General features: G+C 43.2%; 5 protein-coding genes across 9 annotated transcripts in view; 3 read left to right on the top strand and 2 right to left on the bottom strand.

The window, feature by feature from the left end:
* Nucleotides 1-3,055, top strand: part of fkbp7 (FKBP prolyl isomerase 7) — a 9,256-nt gene extending 6,201 nt beyond the window's left edge. Inside the window, exon 5 of the mRNA XM_005736907.1 lies at nt 735-3,055. Within this exon, the coding sequence (XP_005736964.1) occupies nt 735-896 (162 nt within the window). The 3' untranslated portion in view covers nt 897-3,055. The remainder of the gene's footprint in view (nt 1-734) is intronic.
* Nucleotides 3,056-3,327: 272 nt separating this feature from the next.
* Nucleotides 3,328-7,444, bottom strand: osgepl1 (O-sialoglycoprotein endopeptidase-like 1). 2 transcript variants are annotated; one of them, XM_005736812.1, is made up of 8 exons: nt 7,300-7,444; nt 6,247-6,453; nt 5,756-6,143; nt 4,579-4,783; nt 4,350-4,498; nt 3,790-3,920; nt 3,626-3,697; nt 3,328-3,507 (listed from the first exon to the last, which is right to left on the bottom strand). In XM_005736812.1, exons 2-8 carry the CDS (start codon nt 6,432-6,434, stop codon nt 3,423-3,425), a joined length of 1,218 nt encoding a protein of 405 aa, XP_005736869.1. In that variant the 5' UTR covers nt 6,435-6,453; nt 7,300-7,444; the 3' UTR covers nt 3,328-3,422. The 2 variants fall into 2 exon arrangements, with proteins under 2 accessions (XP_005736869.1, XP_013767239.1); XM_013911785.1 differs by lacking the exon at nt 7,300-7,444 and having other exon boundaries at nt 6,247-6,469.
* Nucleotides 6,406-9,095, top strand: alkbh6 (alkB homolog 6). Of its 4 annotated transcripts, none has more exons than XM_005736817.1 (2): nt 6,406-6,469; nt 7,971-9,095. In XM_005736817.1, exon 2 carries the CDS (start codon nt 7,976-7,978, stop codon nt 8,678-8,680), a length of 705 nt encoding a protein of 234 aa, XP_005736874.1. In that variant the 5' UTR covers nt 6,406-6,469; nt 7,971-7,975; the 3' UTR covers nt 8,681-9,095. The 4 variants fall into 4 exon arrangements, with proteins under 4 accessions (XP_005736874.1, XP_005736873.1, XP_005736871.1 ...); XM_005736816.2 differs by having other exon boundaries at nt 6,463-6,525; XM_005736814.2 differs by lacking the exon at nt 6,406-6,469 and adding an exon at nt 6,858-6,922.
* On the top strand, nt 6,859-12,139 carry adat3 (adenosine deaminase tRNA specific 3). Its single transcript, XM_005736813.2, has 2 exons — nt 6,859-6,922; nt 10,349-12,139. Exons 1-2 carry the CDS (start codon nt 6,911-6,913, stop codon nt 11,396-11,398), a joined length of 1,062 nt encoding a protein of 353 aa, XP_005736870.1. The 5' UTR covers nt 6,859-6,910; the 3' UTR covers nt 11,399-12,139.
* A 246-nt stretch (nt 12,140-12,385) lies between these two features.
* The window catches only part of sympk (symplekin), a 12,267-nt gene continuing 9,089 nt past the window's right edge, over nt 12,386-15,563 (bottom strand). The window contains exons 21-27 of the mRNA XM_005736811.1: nt 14,859-14,949; nt 14,680-14,781; nt 14,409-14,596; nt 14,150-14,326; nt 13,941-14,051; nt 13,614-13,772; nt 12,386-12,712 (exon numbers count right to left, since the gene is read on the bottom strand). Of these exons, the coding sequence (XP_005736868.1) occupies nt 12,518-12,712; nt 13,614-13,772; nt 13,941-14,051; nt 14,150-14,326; nt 14,409-14,596; nt 14,680-14,781; nt 14,859-14,949 (1,023 nt within the window). The 3' untranslated portion in view covers nt 12,386-12,517. The remainder of the gene's footprint in view (nt 12,713-13,613; nt 13,773-13,940; nt 14,052-14,149; nt 14,327-14,408; nt 14,597-14,679; nt 14,782-14,858; nt 14,950-15,563) is intronic.

Genomic DNA, 15,563 nt, shown 5'->3' with positions numbered 1-15,563 from the left:
ATTCATACCACATTAAAAGTCACTGAAATCACCTTTCTTCCCCATGTGTACATGCCTACATGCAACTGTACCTAATGAAGTGGCTGGTGAGTGCAGCCAGTTGAGTTCTCACACCAGGACAGTCTATGCAGAGCCATAAATCTACAGTCCAGCGTAAAAATATGTGATTCTGTGGCGAAATGTCCCTTTACGTTAGAATCGGCTAATCTCCTGCAGTCTCCAGTTTCATGCAAACTCACAAACACAATCTTGTTCCTGTCATGTGATTCTGGAACAGAAAGTGATGGTTTTCTTAAAATAAACCCGCGTCTTTACTTCTGCAGAGGCTGATCTCGTGGTTTAAATTTAAATTATCCCAAACCTGATAATCTGACTAATAATCCTGCCAGTGCAGTAACACATTAACCTGTTTTCACCAGCCCTACCTGAGATTATGTACCTTGCATGTTTATCATAGTGCATATTTCCACTCCTTCACATATAGTCGCCTCATAAAGAATAAAGGTTGCATATTATGCTCATTATCTCTAGTTTATCTTTAAATTATTAACTGCAGTACCAAGAAGCTTCTAGCACGCATGTTGTCTGGATGGGTAATACTGAAAGAAAACAGGAGAACCAGCTGCTGAGGTTTCTATAACATATATATATGTGATACGTTTCCTGTCAGGCACAGCGTGAGGGCGGCGTTATTAAAATTCAGAGTTTACTCTGAGGTGTTTCTCTGTTTCCAGGTGAAAGAATATTTGAAGCTGGAGTATGAAAAAGGGGGGAAGCCGCGCGACGACCCTTTCTACGAGAAGCTTATAGACGATATCTTCTACAAGAACGACGGCGACAGAGATGGCACGATCAGTGCGAAGGAGTATAACATTTATCAGCATGATGAGCTCTAGCACTGCTTGTTTTTTTTTTAGTTTGTGTGTTATTTAGAGAGGAAACTAAAGGGAATACACACACACACACACACACACTTCCACTGTTAGATGTGTACACTTTTTCAGTCACTTTCCGTCAAACAGACTCACCACTTCTTCTTCATCTGGAAGTTTCCTGTTTTTCCCGCAAAGCCTTTTGAACATGTGAAATTCAGGCCTGCAGAAGCGAGCACGTGAGGGGGTTTCTTCCTCTTTAGCGGTTATTTTGACCCATTTTGTCGTTGTAATGATTTGGAAAATGTTTGCGGTGGAAATCATGGGCCAGTGACTTGTTACCTGTTTCCCACTGACGTGAAGCCATTTCTGCCTTTGAGAACCAGCCCACATCGTCACTGGTGTGAGTACCCTTCATTCCAGTGTTTCTAGACCGTGTAAAAGATGGACTTAGCTACTCTGAAATGAGCCGTTGCTACTGCTGGTCCATCTGCTTTTTTTAAGGACTGACCACAGTAAAAGTATCCTGAAATATCAGCTTCAGTTTGGTGATAGTCTGTGCATTTTACAGCTTAAAATGTTGACTCAAGGGTTTGGAAACCCCATAAATCTTAATCTGATCCATAATCAATGGTCAGTCCTTGAAAAACCAGGTGGACCAGCACAATCCCACACAAGTGTGATCAGCCTGGAGCTCTTTGCATATTTGCCAATATAGTCTTTGAAATTTATAAAAGGCTAATGGCTGCTCTTCACCAGAAACAAGTTAAAGCTGAAGCATGCCCATGATTTCACAGGACCTGTCTTTGTGAAACCACAGGTAGCGCCCTCTGGTGACTGCTGAAACAAATTCAGGTTTAAGGCACTTGCAGACCATTTTCTATACAGTCTGTGGTTTCTAACAGAAATTTGGGCTGAGGAGGAAACATCTGAGGGCTGCTTCCGGTGGAAAATGGGTAAACGAGGCCCCCCAAATAATCAGTAGTGACATGGAAACACTAAATGGGATTAAAATTCTGGGGCCTTTTTCTACGAAGCAATCTTTTCCTAATCAGGCTAGGTGGCTATCGTCTCGATAAGTCATCCTGGGGTTTATCAGTCTAGGTATGAGTATGCTCACATGAAAGAGCCAGGATTTGACCACTCGTGAACGTGCACAGGTGTACTGGCAGCAAATGCCGATGGAAACATGACAGCAGCAGAGTGTGAGAAGAAAAGAGCCGTATGGTAGTAAAATTCTGAAAACTCAGAGCTGTTCTATTAAGACAGAAGATTCTTTAGTTATTCCTTTAAATTAAGTTGTTTGGATGCACGTACCACAGTCTCAGCCTTATTCTTACATTTGCAGCCTGCACTGTTTAATGTTCTAAGAGCAAGTAAAGAATAAATAGAAAAAAAAATTCAAACTGGCAAAAAGGTCAAGCCTTTAAGGTGTGCATGGCTTAGCCGCCCTGTCATACTATCTTAAAGCTTTCAGAACAATAAAGTTGACTGAATTGTTTGTAGCAAACAGGCAGAAAGGCGAGTAATAAATTTGCTTCCAAGAATTTCCATTTTTTACTTACGGTCATCAGATAAAGACAAAAACTTGAGACTCTTTTGCTGTTTGCACTCCGAGGTCTTCTAGGAATGGTGACGGATTTCCAGGAGAACTGATTGGTCAGAAGGTGGTGATTTCATATCTGCAGCATAGGTTACCATGGCAGCGCACTCATGGTAGAAGTGAACTGCTGAAAACCTCCAACTTTAACCTAAAGTTACCTGCTTTGTAGGATAGGCTGAGCTCCAAATGTTGTTTTAGGGCAGATTTTTCCTTTAGGAAGCAGACAACAAGTAAAGCTGAGCGAGCTCGAGTTCAGTCTGAAAGTAAGAATATGTGCAGCACCTGTGAAAATGTGCAGACACCACTATATATTTTGCCATTTAAAGGTTTTTTTTCCTTCAAGTTTTCTGAACTTTGATTCAACTTTCAGCCAAAACCGAAGGATTGCACAACGTCCTGCAATCAGCCATGTGATAAAGTCTTTTAACATGAACACAAGAACAAACAGCTCAGAGGATCCCGGCTGCCTCCGGGCCTCACAGCTGCCCGGATCAGCAGTGTTTCTCTCAGAAACCACGTCTGTAAACATCTGTGTGTAAAAGAATGAACTGTGACACAAGTGAACATAACTGATAATAAAACTGTGTTTTTGTCTTGGTGTGGTCAGATCTGTGTTTGTGTGTATGCAGAGGGAACAGATGAACGAAGAGGAGGAAAATCTGTATTCAGCCTCCTTAGTATGGAGGACTGAGAGTGCCAAAATCCTAAATAAAAAACCAACTCACTAATAAATCAATAGGACAAAAAATATCCATCTAGCTACTGAAATGTTTATAAATAAATATGAACACATTTAAAAGTAAAAAAATTTAATAAATAAAAGAAATACTTTTTTTTTTAACAAAACCAGTTTCAGAAAAAATATTTATTAATAAATATCTGTATAATGTCCTTTTTAGATACAGTACTGTTATACACTGCTTTGGGAAATCACAATGACAATGACATCAGCTTGGGATCTTCATCTTTAAGTGTGGCAGCCTGATTGCGGCGGCCTTCACCTCCGCTGTGATGTCAACGCCCAGCGGGGCCCTGCAACACAGCATCAATGAGCCAGTGTCGATTTAACCGGGGGGACGGGGACGACACACACTTTAGAAAGAAAACTTAAAAGAACAATAAAATAAACCTCGTGAATAAATAAACTGACCTTGGCTCGTAGCAAACGTCAACATCTGGAGCCAGGATCCCTTTTCCTTCTCTCAGCCGCTCCACGCCGTTCCTAGTTTTAAAAATGAAAAATTAAGGAAAATGTTTTTCTCATCCTAATCTAAGGAAATTAAATCCGATTGGCTGACAGGACAGTAAATGCACCATGCAATCATCACTCCGTTGTCAGTGCAGAACTTTGCAGGAGGGCAGATCAGATGCAGACCGGTCATCTCCGTGACAATCGTCAGAGCTTTTCGGATGTACTGGTTGCTCGCAACTCCCCCAGAAAGCACCTAAACGTAAATCAATGTAAAGTAAAGGACTAGTTTTACTTTATATTCTTTTCACTGTGAACACATTATAAGAAAGCAGCACAAACAGAGACATGTTTATTAAATCTATGGAAGAAATCTTTGGCTCCCGAGGATCGTTTGTACAGAAACCGACCTCATTACCAGAAATTTAGATCTTGTTTAATATGAACATCCACCAGTGAACATGAGACAAAATAAGGTAAGGTATAATAAGTAATGATCCTGTGACTGAAAGGTGAATGTGACTATAGAAAGAAAAGTTAAGGTGAAAGCACTTTAAGCTCAGGAAGCTTTAAAACCATTCTAAAGATTTCAGCTTTGCATGATTCACAGTTCAAAATAATCCTTCTTTGAGACAATTTTCTTCTGACTGGCTGCAGGTGGGTGGGGATATCCCAGCAAACTCACCAAGGTGGGGCTGCTCGGCGGCAGCAGGCCGTTTGCCTTGCAGAACAGGATGGCGCGGTGTGTGCGCTTCGCCAGGTGGGCGGCGACGGTGTGCTGAGCGGCAGCTGCAATATCATTCACACATTTCAGCAGTGTCCCCTCTTCCACACCTACAGAGGGAGGGGAGGAGAGCCTAAAAGTCAGAGGTGAATCGCTGCTGCAGGCGTTATGGGGGAAACGGGGCTCGTACCTTCCTCTGCTTCTTTTTTCATTATCGTCATCGTAATCTGATTTCTGAGTCCAGCAAAGGAAAAGCAGCAGTCGTGCGTTTGTCCCATTGGTGTCCTGAAAGAGAACTTCGTCCTATCGCCGTCCTGAGCGAGCAGCTCTATGGCCTGGCCTCCGCTCAGCGAGGAGCACTGCGGGTGTTTGACGAGGGACAAACGTCTCGCCACCTGTAGGTCACAAAAAGTTTCATCTGCATAAAGAACTGAGGCTGTTGATGTTTCTCAAACTTCCAGCAACTCTCTTGCTTTGATCTCATGTGGGCTAGACCAGTGAAACACCTCTTGCTGAAGTATACAGAAATGTAACTACACGTTTAATCAATGAAATATCTTGAGAAATCTGTCAGCACGTCTCTTTGAGCTTAAATTGTAAGAAGTAAATGTGTAAAATTACAAAAAGCTATCATTTAATGGAATATGAATAACCATTGGGGAGGTAAAGATAACCCCAATGGTTATATATGAAGACTGAAAAAAAATTTTTCGTCTGATTTTCAGTATTGCTCTTATTGTGAAAGGACTCAAGGTTCTCTCATTGATCCTTCCTGAGCCCAGCCTCCCCAGTGGTCCCTATCCTGGATCACTTTTATGTAAAACACACTACGGACATGAAAAATCAGGATTTTGTTTTTTGGAAGTGAAAGATTTTCTCAACTTCTTGTGCTTTTGATTTTGTGGACTTCCTTCTCCAGGATCCCAAATCCTAATCTGTCTCCCTGTATCTGAGTCTGTCAGACAGCAGGGTCTCTAACACTTCTCAGTCTGCAGTCACCATGCCAACTGGTCCCCACAGGTGTGTGTGGCAATGTCACAAAACTAATTCATCATGTGGACGACACCTTGATAACTTTACAAAGGCCGGGTTAATGACCTCAGACCTGTAGCTCTCAGCCCCGCTCTGATGAAATGCTTGTAAAGGTCATGACACACATCTTCACTTCCTGCCACCCTGGACTAACATGTCAATACCACCCTCTGCGCTGCACTGACACACCTGGAACATCAGGGGTTGTGTATGAACGCTGTTTTTAGTCTCAAATTTGGGACTTCTTAACAAAGTGACCACAGGCCCTTACAAATAACGGGATTCTAGTCTGTCCTAAACATGTAAATTAGTTTTGTATGTCATTACGGTCTCACTTTATCTAGAGTATCTCCGGGAGCTTCATCCAGAGCGTGACCCAAAAGCAGGAAGTCTTCAACTCCCCGGGCCACAGCGAGGAGTGAGTGGCCTCCGGACACGAGCAGCACCAGGAAGGGGAAGCTGACGGGCTGGAGCATCCTCACAGTCAGGGCGTGGGCCTCCATGTGGTGGATGGGGATGAATGGCTTGTCATGCCGCCTCACCAACTGCCGAGTGAACTCAAGCCCGACACCCAAGCTCAGGGCCAGCCCGGGCTTCACTGTGGTGGCGATGGCGGCCAACTGGCTTGGGGCCACGCCACTCCTCTCCAAAGCCTCCTGGACCACACGCTCAATGTTCTCCCTGTGGAGCTGCTGGGCTACGGTAGGGATGATGCCTCCAGTCCTGCAGGTTTGAGAGCATGTCAGGTTACTCTGTTTATCTATGACGATCGCTGCCAGTTTTTTACAGCCCCTAACAAGCAGTGACCTTGACCTCTGACACCTACCTGAGATGCACCTCCTTCTGTGAATGCAGAGACTCTCCCAGTATGGCGCCAGTCTCATCCAGCACAGCCGCTCCCGTGTCATCACAGCTGGTCTCGATGCCCAGAACCAGCCTAGAGCAGGAAGCAGTGTGACGGAGTGTGTATCCGAGCTGCAGCAGCCTCAGAGCCTTCACTTTACTGCGGAACATCTTCCCGAACTAGTCACACCTGTGAGGACAGGCAGGTAAAACCTCAGGGTGACTTCACAGCAGTTCCTCCAGACTTTAAACTAATATAATGGTAAGCCATGAATAAGTTCTTAGATTTCACTAAGCATGATAAACAACTGTATCTGTCCAGAAAAACGTGGGTTAACACAAGTTTCTGTCCTGCTTCGTCTCGCTGTGCTACATGTAAATAATTCCGACTACCCCAAACTCTGTGATTAAAAACACAAAACTGACAACAAAAAGGCGAATCAACAAATTTGGCATTAATACTACTTAAAACATTTCTATAAACTCAATAATAGAAAACGTATTTCGAAAAAATAAGGCACAGGTCCAAAAAGTCGACGCTTCTTTCTCTTCCGGACATTTTATTTCGGTGCACAAACGCGTTATTGCGGATGGCGTCGGGCTGTTGGGATTTTACCTGAAGAAACGGAATTTTCATCAGATTATTTATGTCTAACCAGGTAAATCAGGTTCTTCTGCATGCTCTCCGTCGCAGTGTGCCGTTTTTAGAGTTCCTGCAGGTATCGAGTAGCCTCTAAACCCGGAATTCTTTTTAAAATCGCCCGTTTCCGTACAGTAAACTTGCCTTTGCGTTGCCTTTGGGGCCACACAAAATGTCGGATTTCTGTCTTGCGGTAAATAATTCAAGAAATAAAAAATGTAACCGATATTAATGTGAAAGGTAGGAATTCTTTTACAAAGGCACAATATTCATAAGAATTTATTTGACTTAAATAAAACTATTATTTATCTATCTTTCTTTCACGGAGTCATAAACGCACACAGCGCCGTTTTAGCACTTAATTTAACGAGCAATTACACACACACGCACACTAACTTTAAAGCTTGGTGTTGTTGGTTTTTGCTGACCAAAAATCATCGGATTTGGATGTCGAGAAAAAAGTTTTTACGACACTGGAGCTCGCGTGACCCGCGACTTTAAAGGCAGCGTCGTGTTTCTTTTTCTTGTTTTTCTCGAATTTTTCTGTTTTTAACTGCAGAACAAACAAAAGGCAGAGCCTGCTGTTGAGTGAGTGAGAGGTTTTAATGATCATTCAGTCTGAGTGAAGCTCCGTGTATGATGGGCTGTGGACACAGAGAGGAAAATTCATCGGATCTAAAAAAAAAAGGCTTTTCTAACTCTATGGACAGAAATTCAGAGATTAAAATTCACAAGTTTACAACTTTAATTTCATTCATTTTATGAATAAAAATCTGAATTTTAAAGTAAGTTTAAGTCTAAGGGGAAATAAATCTCAATTGTAATTTTAGAGAAAAAACATGGGAACGCAGCAGAGAGTATTCATTACTTCTTATTAATTTAGTATAAAAATAACTGAAAATGTACCTTTTTAAAATAAAATAAATTTATTTAATTCATTTTAATAAACTTAGTTTTTTTTTTTTAGTTTAATTTAATATAAATATTAGTGAACCACAGAAAGACTGCTTTATTATTTTTATTTATTTTTTCTGGGTTTTAATGAGTTTCATGTTAACTTTCTTAAGGAGGCATGGAGCGCCCAGCATGTATTTTGGAGGAGTTGAAGCAGTTTGTCGTAAGCGAAGCTCCGCCCACAGCGTATTGTGTTCCAGATTTCATATCTGAGGACGAGGAGTCGTACCTCCTCCAGCAGGTCTACAGGTCTCCAAAGACTAAGTGGACTCAGTTGTCGGGCCGGAGGCTCCAGAACTGGGGAGGGTTACCACACCCCAAAGGCATGCTGGGAGAGCGGCTTCCCGATTGGCTCCAGACGTACTGTGAGAAGATTTCGTCTCTGGGCGCGTTCAGTGGGAAAACGGCCAATCACGTGCTGGTGAATGAGTATAAACCAGGAGAGGGGATCATGCCCCACGAGGATGGGCCGCTGTACCACCCCACCGTCACCACCATCAGCCTGGGCTCTCACACCCTGCTGGACTTCTATACACCGCTCAGCAGCACTGAGGGTGCCGCACCGCAGACAGCGGAGAGCCGCTTCCTGTTCTCGCTTCTGGTAAGGCCACGAAGCCTTCTCATCCTGCAGGATGAAATGTACCAGCGCCTCCTTCACGGTATCCAGGGGCGCGAGCAGGACACGCTGACCGAGAAGGTGGTGAACCTGTCTGCCGCCGGGGCACAACCGGGTGAGGAGCTGAACCGAGGCACCAGGGTGTCTCTGACCATACGGCACGTGCCCAAGGTCATCAAGACGAAGCTGGTGCTGGGAAAGCGATGAAGAGCGATAGAGCTGACACTACAGCACAGTGATGGAGTTTTAGTTCAGATGGATTCACCGAGTGAATATTAAAAGGATTTTAGCATCTGTGTGTAAAACGACCAGAACTGATCACCACTGAGTCTTTAAGTTTTATGTTTTATAATCAAGTAATCTGATGCACTTTCACACCTGGAATAATTTATTTGGAGTTCATCAGATGTTTGTTTATGTGACAGATGAAAATAAATACGACCATAAGCGGTGTGTGCGCCGTGGGTTTGCTTACAAACACATCCACCAGTCTGTTAGTCTGTCTTAGTAAAGTGACGCACCGCCATGTGCTGCCAGCATGGGCGTGAGACACAGTTTAAAAGTCCAGCAGAGGCCGGATACTCAAAGAGCTGAACTTTAAAGTCACACAGGTCATGCAAAACTTCCATTAGAAGTAGTGGACAGAGCGATTAAACATGCACGGCCATTCCTGTGGTTTTACGTGTCAGCAGGTCTTAAAATGATTTAAATAGATGAGCAACAAAACATGACACATTACACTCTCATTATTTAACAAAAACTGAACCAAAGTGAAGAAACAGTGCTGTGAAAACTCAGTATGTCCTCATCGCTTCCACACGAATTCGGAATAACTATAGTCTGGAGCATTCAGGTGTGTTAACACAATCCAACACTCTTCCCAGGAGTAGATACCCCAACACATTCACTCCAAGGTCAGACTGAGAAATACTTGGAGAAAAAAAAATCCAAGAGCTCCATGTCGGACCCAACCGGCTTCAGGCAGCTAAAGGTTAAAGTTCAAGGCTGAAGAAATATGCTTTGTTTGGAAGGGTTACCTGGAGAAAGCCTTTTCTCTCTAAAAGGAACATGGCAGCACGGCTTAGGTTAGCAAAGCTGCATGTGAGCAGTGTCAGAGGTCTGTGCATAAATGAATGTCTGCAAACACCAGAGAACTGAAGCCAACGCTGTAAAGAAAGGGTGGGTCAAAGTTCCTCCACAACAGTGTGAAACACTTGATCATAAAAGCATGACTTCAAGTTTTGGCTATTACGCCACCACGCAAAGGGAGTTAAACAGAAAGAGTGAAACATTTTGGTGATCAGAGTAACGTGGACCCAGAGATACTCGAGGTGGTTTGAATCCATAAAAACACAGTTTTGATTAAATGAAGAAACGTGAATGAACGTCAGTTTGAGTTTTTATGTTTTATTGTTGATCAACGAGAGATAAGAGAAATACAAAACCCCTCACGGTACCTTTAATTTGTCACGTGCATACAGGTGTGTTTCCTAGTTAGAAACTACATAATGGAGATGATGTCATATGTAGGTTGTCCACCGGGGGGCAGTGTTTACATATTTACTTTAATGTGCAACTTCCCTGTTATTTATATTTGTCATAAGCTCAACTTGGGAGGATGGTTTTGAATCAATAATAATAATCTTCATTTTAATTATTTATTAAATAAAGATTTGCAGTTTTTTTTAATAAACATGGCTTGATTTATGGGGAAAAATGTCAATATCTCTATCTTCACTCCCACCACACTGAGAAGGTTAAAACATTGAAGGTTGGAGGGAAACCCTGCAAACATGATTTCTGGGAGACATGATTTCCGTCCCTGCTGGAAGCCAGGTTTGATGAGTAACTGAAGGTTTTGTCATGTGCTGACAGGACGATACCGGGAAATCAGAGCCGCCGATGAAGCGCTGGAAAGGCTCGCCGTGTGATGTCGACTCCTGGGTCGCCCTTCCAGTCCTGTCAGATGAGCAGTCGCAGGATGTCGAGCTGGTGGAGGTGTACGCTGCGCCCATCCTCGACAAGAAGGAGACATCTCGGCTCGTCAGGGAATTGAACAGCCTCTGTCCGCTGAGCAGCCTTCAGCACGTCAAGAGGGTGCGGCCGTGCAGGGAGAGACCCCACCCCCTGGAAGTCCTCGTGTGCCTCGTCAGTGATGTGCCAGAAATGCAGGTGGTTAGCATTGACTCTCTGCTGCCCTCAGGTGGAATAAATTGCAACGGGTTGGGCGAGCCTTTTGTGGTTAAGGTTCCCGCTCGTGCCCCTTTGACCCGACCCCAGTTTGAGTTAGCGAGCCAACACTGGCCCACGTCCTTTCACGAGGACAAGCAGGTGACAGTCGCCCTGAGAGGAGAGCTCTTCAGCCACCATCAGAAGGAAAGGATACACGCCTACATGGCGTCCGCTGTGACTGCAGCCAGAGAAGGAGGCGTGGCGGGGATGGAGGCCATCGGGGCTGTGGTGGTCGACCCAAAGACGGAGAGGATCATTGCAGTCGGCCACGACTGCAGACGCAAGCACCCTCTTCATCACGCTGTCATGGTCGTCATCGACCTTGTAGCTCGGAGTCAGGGCGGTGGGTTCTATGGTTTTGACAGTTACCCCGCCTGCAGGTTTACTTCAGCGAGCTCAGTTCAAACGGAGGCCCAGATAGAGAACGGCACTCAGCCGTACATTTGCACCGGGTACGACCTTTATGTGACGAGGGAACCTTGTGTGATGTGTGCCATGGCCCTCGTTCACTCTCGGATCGGTAGGGTTTTCTACGGAGTCACTTCAGCTGACGGGGCGTTAGGGTCAAAGTTCAAAATCCACACTCAGAAAGATCTGAACCATCGATTCGAGGTGTACAGAGGAGTTCTAAGCAGGGAGTGTGAGGATCTTCACAGCATGGATGACCACATCAAAAAGGACAGAGGAGAATGAAGCCAACTGTTTATTACACCTTAAAACTCAGACATGAAAGAGAAGCCAGCTACATTTTCTCTAATGGCCTGCAGGGGGCAGCGACTCGTCAGACGCTGTAAGACTTCTGATCCTGTAGAAGTCTATGAGAAGACAGCCACGTCTCCCTTTGGTTTTTGGCTTCCGAAAACATGTTCCTGATGAGTTAAATCAAACATTCAGTCCAGTTAAATTATGATCATGACTGGAGTCAGAAATGAGGATTAATCAGGACATGCTCATTATATAAATACCTGTTAATCACAAGTCTGTAAAATGTTTATGTTTTAAGCTGAGATAAACTTCAACATCTACTGAGTTCATTATGCTTTTGTATCAGAGATCCAGTGAGAAATTTTTTATTAAATTTTTTATCCAAACCCAGATAAAGAACTTGTGTATTTGTCTCCATCTAGTGGTCAATTAGATTTACTGCAGTGGTTCAATCCTTTACCTTCAAAGCATATCCAAACATCAGCTCTGCTTTCGCCTGGAAGCATCTTCGCACAGCTGCCCACACTGAGAGATCTCTAGAGATTTTATTATGCCACAAAACCACTACCTACAGCAGTTATTTAAATCGAAACACCCAATGCAGCTCTTTAGAGATCAAGATGTGGATGTTAGATGTTGATGTTTCCTCAATTCTCCCCCAAAGGTCCCACAATATTTAATCACACATGTATTTAAAAGACCTCATAAGGAAACATAATAAAGGCTAAAAGAGAAAATTCAACAGCTAAATGTATTTTTTTAAAAGCAAACAAACTGGTAAACAATGAATTTTTAGCTACATTTTGCAGAAAGTGGTTACTGAAAGTACCTTTAATGTGTTTGAGCTGGAGTGGAAGTGTATAGAGAGGATGTACATACACCTACAGCCAATTAACCCTCAAATGGATGTCTTTGGACTGTGGGAGGTGCACTACAGATTTATGACATTGATCAGTAATTGAACGGCGTCAAAACTTACGTTAAACCAGTGTGCTGATTTATTTACCAACTTATTATGACGTGGAATGCTTTCATACACAAAATGAGCTGATATTCTTCCTACAAATACAAAATACAAAACATAAATCCTGAAAACTGAGTGCATCCTTATTCTACATCCTCGCTGGTGTTTCCGGCCTCCTTTGTGACGTCATCAGCTTCAGTGTCTTTTTCGGGCTCTGGCTCCTCTGAAGGTTCGGGCTGAGATTCCTCCATTGGCTCCTCTACTGGTTCTGGTTCAGGTACCGGGGTCTCAGCCTCCAACTCCACCTGGAGTTGGAGGGTCTCAGCCTCCGACTCCACCTGGAGAAAATCAAAAGCATTAAACGACTACCTATGAATGGCATGCAGGGCCCTAAGAATCCAGCCACAGCAAAGAAACATCACCGTCAGTTATTAAAGACATGAGATTAAATTGTGACAGTGCCAGAGTGTCTTTTTCTGGATTAGCACTGGATTGGATTTTATCTTAGCTAATGCTGTGATTTTAGCTTTTCATTTTCCAAATTTTAGCTCATGGAAATGTGGTATTCCACAGGGTTCAACTGTAGGACCACTACAGTTTAACTTAAAAGAAGTGTGTTACTGAAACTATCCCGATGATACTCAACTGTATACTTCACTGTAACTTGATTATTTAAGCTCTGCTGACACACTTTCAGAATATATACAGGATGATATTAACTTTCTACGTTCAAACTTTTAGAACTCCTGGTTATTTGAGCTAAATTTTATGACTTTCCAGAGCTGGAGTTGTAAGTAAGTTACAGCTGGTATTCCTGTTTAGCCTTTTCAGTGGTCTACTTCCTGTTCTAGTTATTATTTTACCAGATTTTTGCTTTTTTTTAATGAATTTTATGTTTTATATGCATGTTTTATTTTATTTTTCAGGACTTTTGTTGATCTTTATTTTTTTTATTAGCACTCCTTTTATTTTAGATGTTTTTCATTGTTGCTTGTTTTTTGGAAGCAAGCAACAAGGTTTCCTTTGTGCTCTTAAATAAAATTTTGCTTTCTTACATTCAGTTTTAACCAAACTTGAATTCAGTTATGCACTACAATAAAAATAAATCCTCAATTCACAGCAGTTTATATTTACTTTAAAACCTCAAACATCCGACCTTTTGTATTATCTGCAATCTAAATTAACTCTGGTGCTGAAGCCGCTTTTAAAGCCTTTAACTTGTCGTAGTTTCCTTTTTACCTGTGAGATATTAAGTGTCTCTTCCTGTATTGCTGGTTCAGACTCTTCTTGCTCCATCGGCTCTTCTTCATCTTTCTGAGTGACGGGCTCCAGCTGGACTGTTGTTTCTGGCTCTTTTGGTGCCTCTTCTACAACTGAAGGAGCTGGAGCTGCTTCCATCTGTAGGAAGATGTCACGTTAATTGCATTATTGAGATAATGGAGCCAAGAGGTAAAAGCTAGCTGACCAGAAATAAAGAAGCAGTGCTGGATGGAAATGTAATTTTTACAGATTGGCGATGGCCAATATGTTTATAAACTGCCCTAATTCAAGACATTCAAAAATCACCTGTAGCTCTTGATCTGTTACATCTGTCTCTACGACCGGCTCTGCAGGCTTCGGCTCTGGTTTTTTATTTGCTTCCAGGACCGCCATGATGGACCCGGGGATGTGCGCTTGCTATGTACACAGAGAGAAAAAAAAGAAAGTGGGTTGAAATGGAAGTTCAGGGTGAAGTAAAATGTTCAGAGGTGTGTAAATGTGGAAGCAGCTGTCACCTGGTGAGGCGTGAAGGAGTGGACGTGCTGCAGAAGAGGCGCCCTCATCTCCGGGCAGCGCTCGAACACGCTCGTGAGCTGAGCGGGCGGCAGCTGTAAGAGCACGCTGAACGACTGCGGCTTTGTCCTCTGGCAGCACTTCACGAATCCCTCCCACACCTTTGGATACTTCCACACCTGCAGGGCGAAATAATAGGAAGAAGATTAGCTTCAGCAGATGATCTTCTCTGGTTTCCTGCAAGATCAAAGTGTTGCTGACCTGCTTGACGATGAGGCGGGAGAGGATGTTCATCACAAAGCCGCCCAGTCGGGGGTACATGGTGAGAGACTGGATGACAGTGCGCATGAGCAGCATGGGGAGGGGGTTCTGCTCCATCAGCTGCTGCATCACCACCGCCAAAACTTCAGATGTGTACACATTCTTCTCGGCGAAGCAGAGGTTGGTAGCTGTCGGGCAGATGCTGAAGATTAAACGCTGACAACAGTTTGTTTGTCCACGACCGACACGTCATGTTTGAGGACTCACTGACCTTTTATGATGGACTTCATGTCACATTTGATTGAGTCTATGTTGTGCAAGGCGATGAGGAGGTCGCCTGGAGTGAGCGGGGACACGGAGGAACTCCCTTCACCTGCAAAACACAAAAAAGTCAAATCTCAGTCCACCACAGGAGGTAGACGAGACAGAAAAGTGATGAAGGGCTCTTACTGTGCTGAGTCCCCAGCAGCCTGTTAAAGACCTCCTTCACTACAATCGGGTTCAGTTTGATAAGTTTGGGCAGAGCCTGGATGACTTCGTTCTGCACGAGAAAAACAAGAAAAACCAGATTGAAAAAACCCCAAACTTAACAGGAAACGGTTCACTGAAGGTGTTCTCATAGTACACGTTCCACAGTCCGATTATGGAGGCCAAAAGAACTCAAAATAACAATATTAGCTATAAATTAATCTTTTACCCTTTTCTCTTTTTTTTTGGTAATTAAGTAAATAGAAATAGAAATGTAACAAGGTGGAAGGAGGCTCTATAACCAGAAAAATTATGAGCTCTGATGATGATGATATCCTTCACTTTGCTGTTGCTCAAAGTTAGAGGGAATTCCTCCATGACGTCATCTCACAGGTGAGCTCTGATATTTACCCGTGGTGTATCTAAATCCTGTTCTTCAGCAACAATAACTATTGTGGTCATCTCATTGGCTTTACTTACTGACAGTGTGTACGCACAAATCAGTGATTTTTCAATGTTTTCATACCTGAATATGTTTAAATTTAGAAGTTTTTCTGACTGTGTGTATGAACAGACAAAATCCTGGCTGTCTTAAAAAGCTTAAATAAAACCTTTTAAAATGAACACTACAACAACTAATTATTATTTTTGCCATTTGGTCATTATTTACAGTTTTCAAAAAAAAAA

This window comes from Pundamilia nyererei, unplaced genomic scaffold (assembly GCF_000239375.1).
Source record: "Pundamilia nyererei isolate P.nyererei 1_Seehausen unplaced genomic scaffold, PunNye1.0 scaffold00071, whole genome shotgun sequence".
Lineage (NCBI taxonomy): Eukaryota > Metazoa > Chordata > Actinopteri > Cichliformes > Cichlidae > Pundamilia > Pundamilia nyererei.
Note: the sequence above shows the minus strand (reverse complement) of the source record. Positions and strands in the feature narration are given on the sequence as shown.

Excerpts from the sequence above, each read along its gene's own strand:
- alkbh6 (XM_005736817.1), top strand. The coding sequence starts at position 7,976 with ATGGAGCGCCCAGCATGTATTTTGGAGGAGTTGAAGCAGTTTGTCGTA.
- osgepl1 (XM_005736812.1), bottom strand. The coding sequence starts at position 6,434 with ATGTTCCGCAGTAAAGTGAAGGCTCTGAGGCTGCTGCAGCTCGGATAC. Across the intron at positions 4,499-4,578 it reads GAAAAAAGAAGCAGAGGAAG|GTGTGGAAGAGGGGACACTG; the intron begins GTACGAGCCCCG and ends CTCCCTCTGTAG. Across the intron at positions 3,698-3,789 it reads AACGGAGTGATGATTGCATG|GAACGGCGTGGAGCGGCTGA; the intron begins GTGCATTTACTG and ends TTTTAAAACTAG.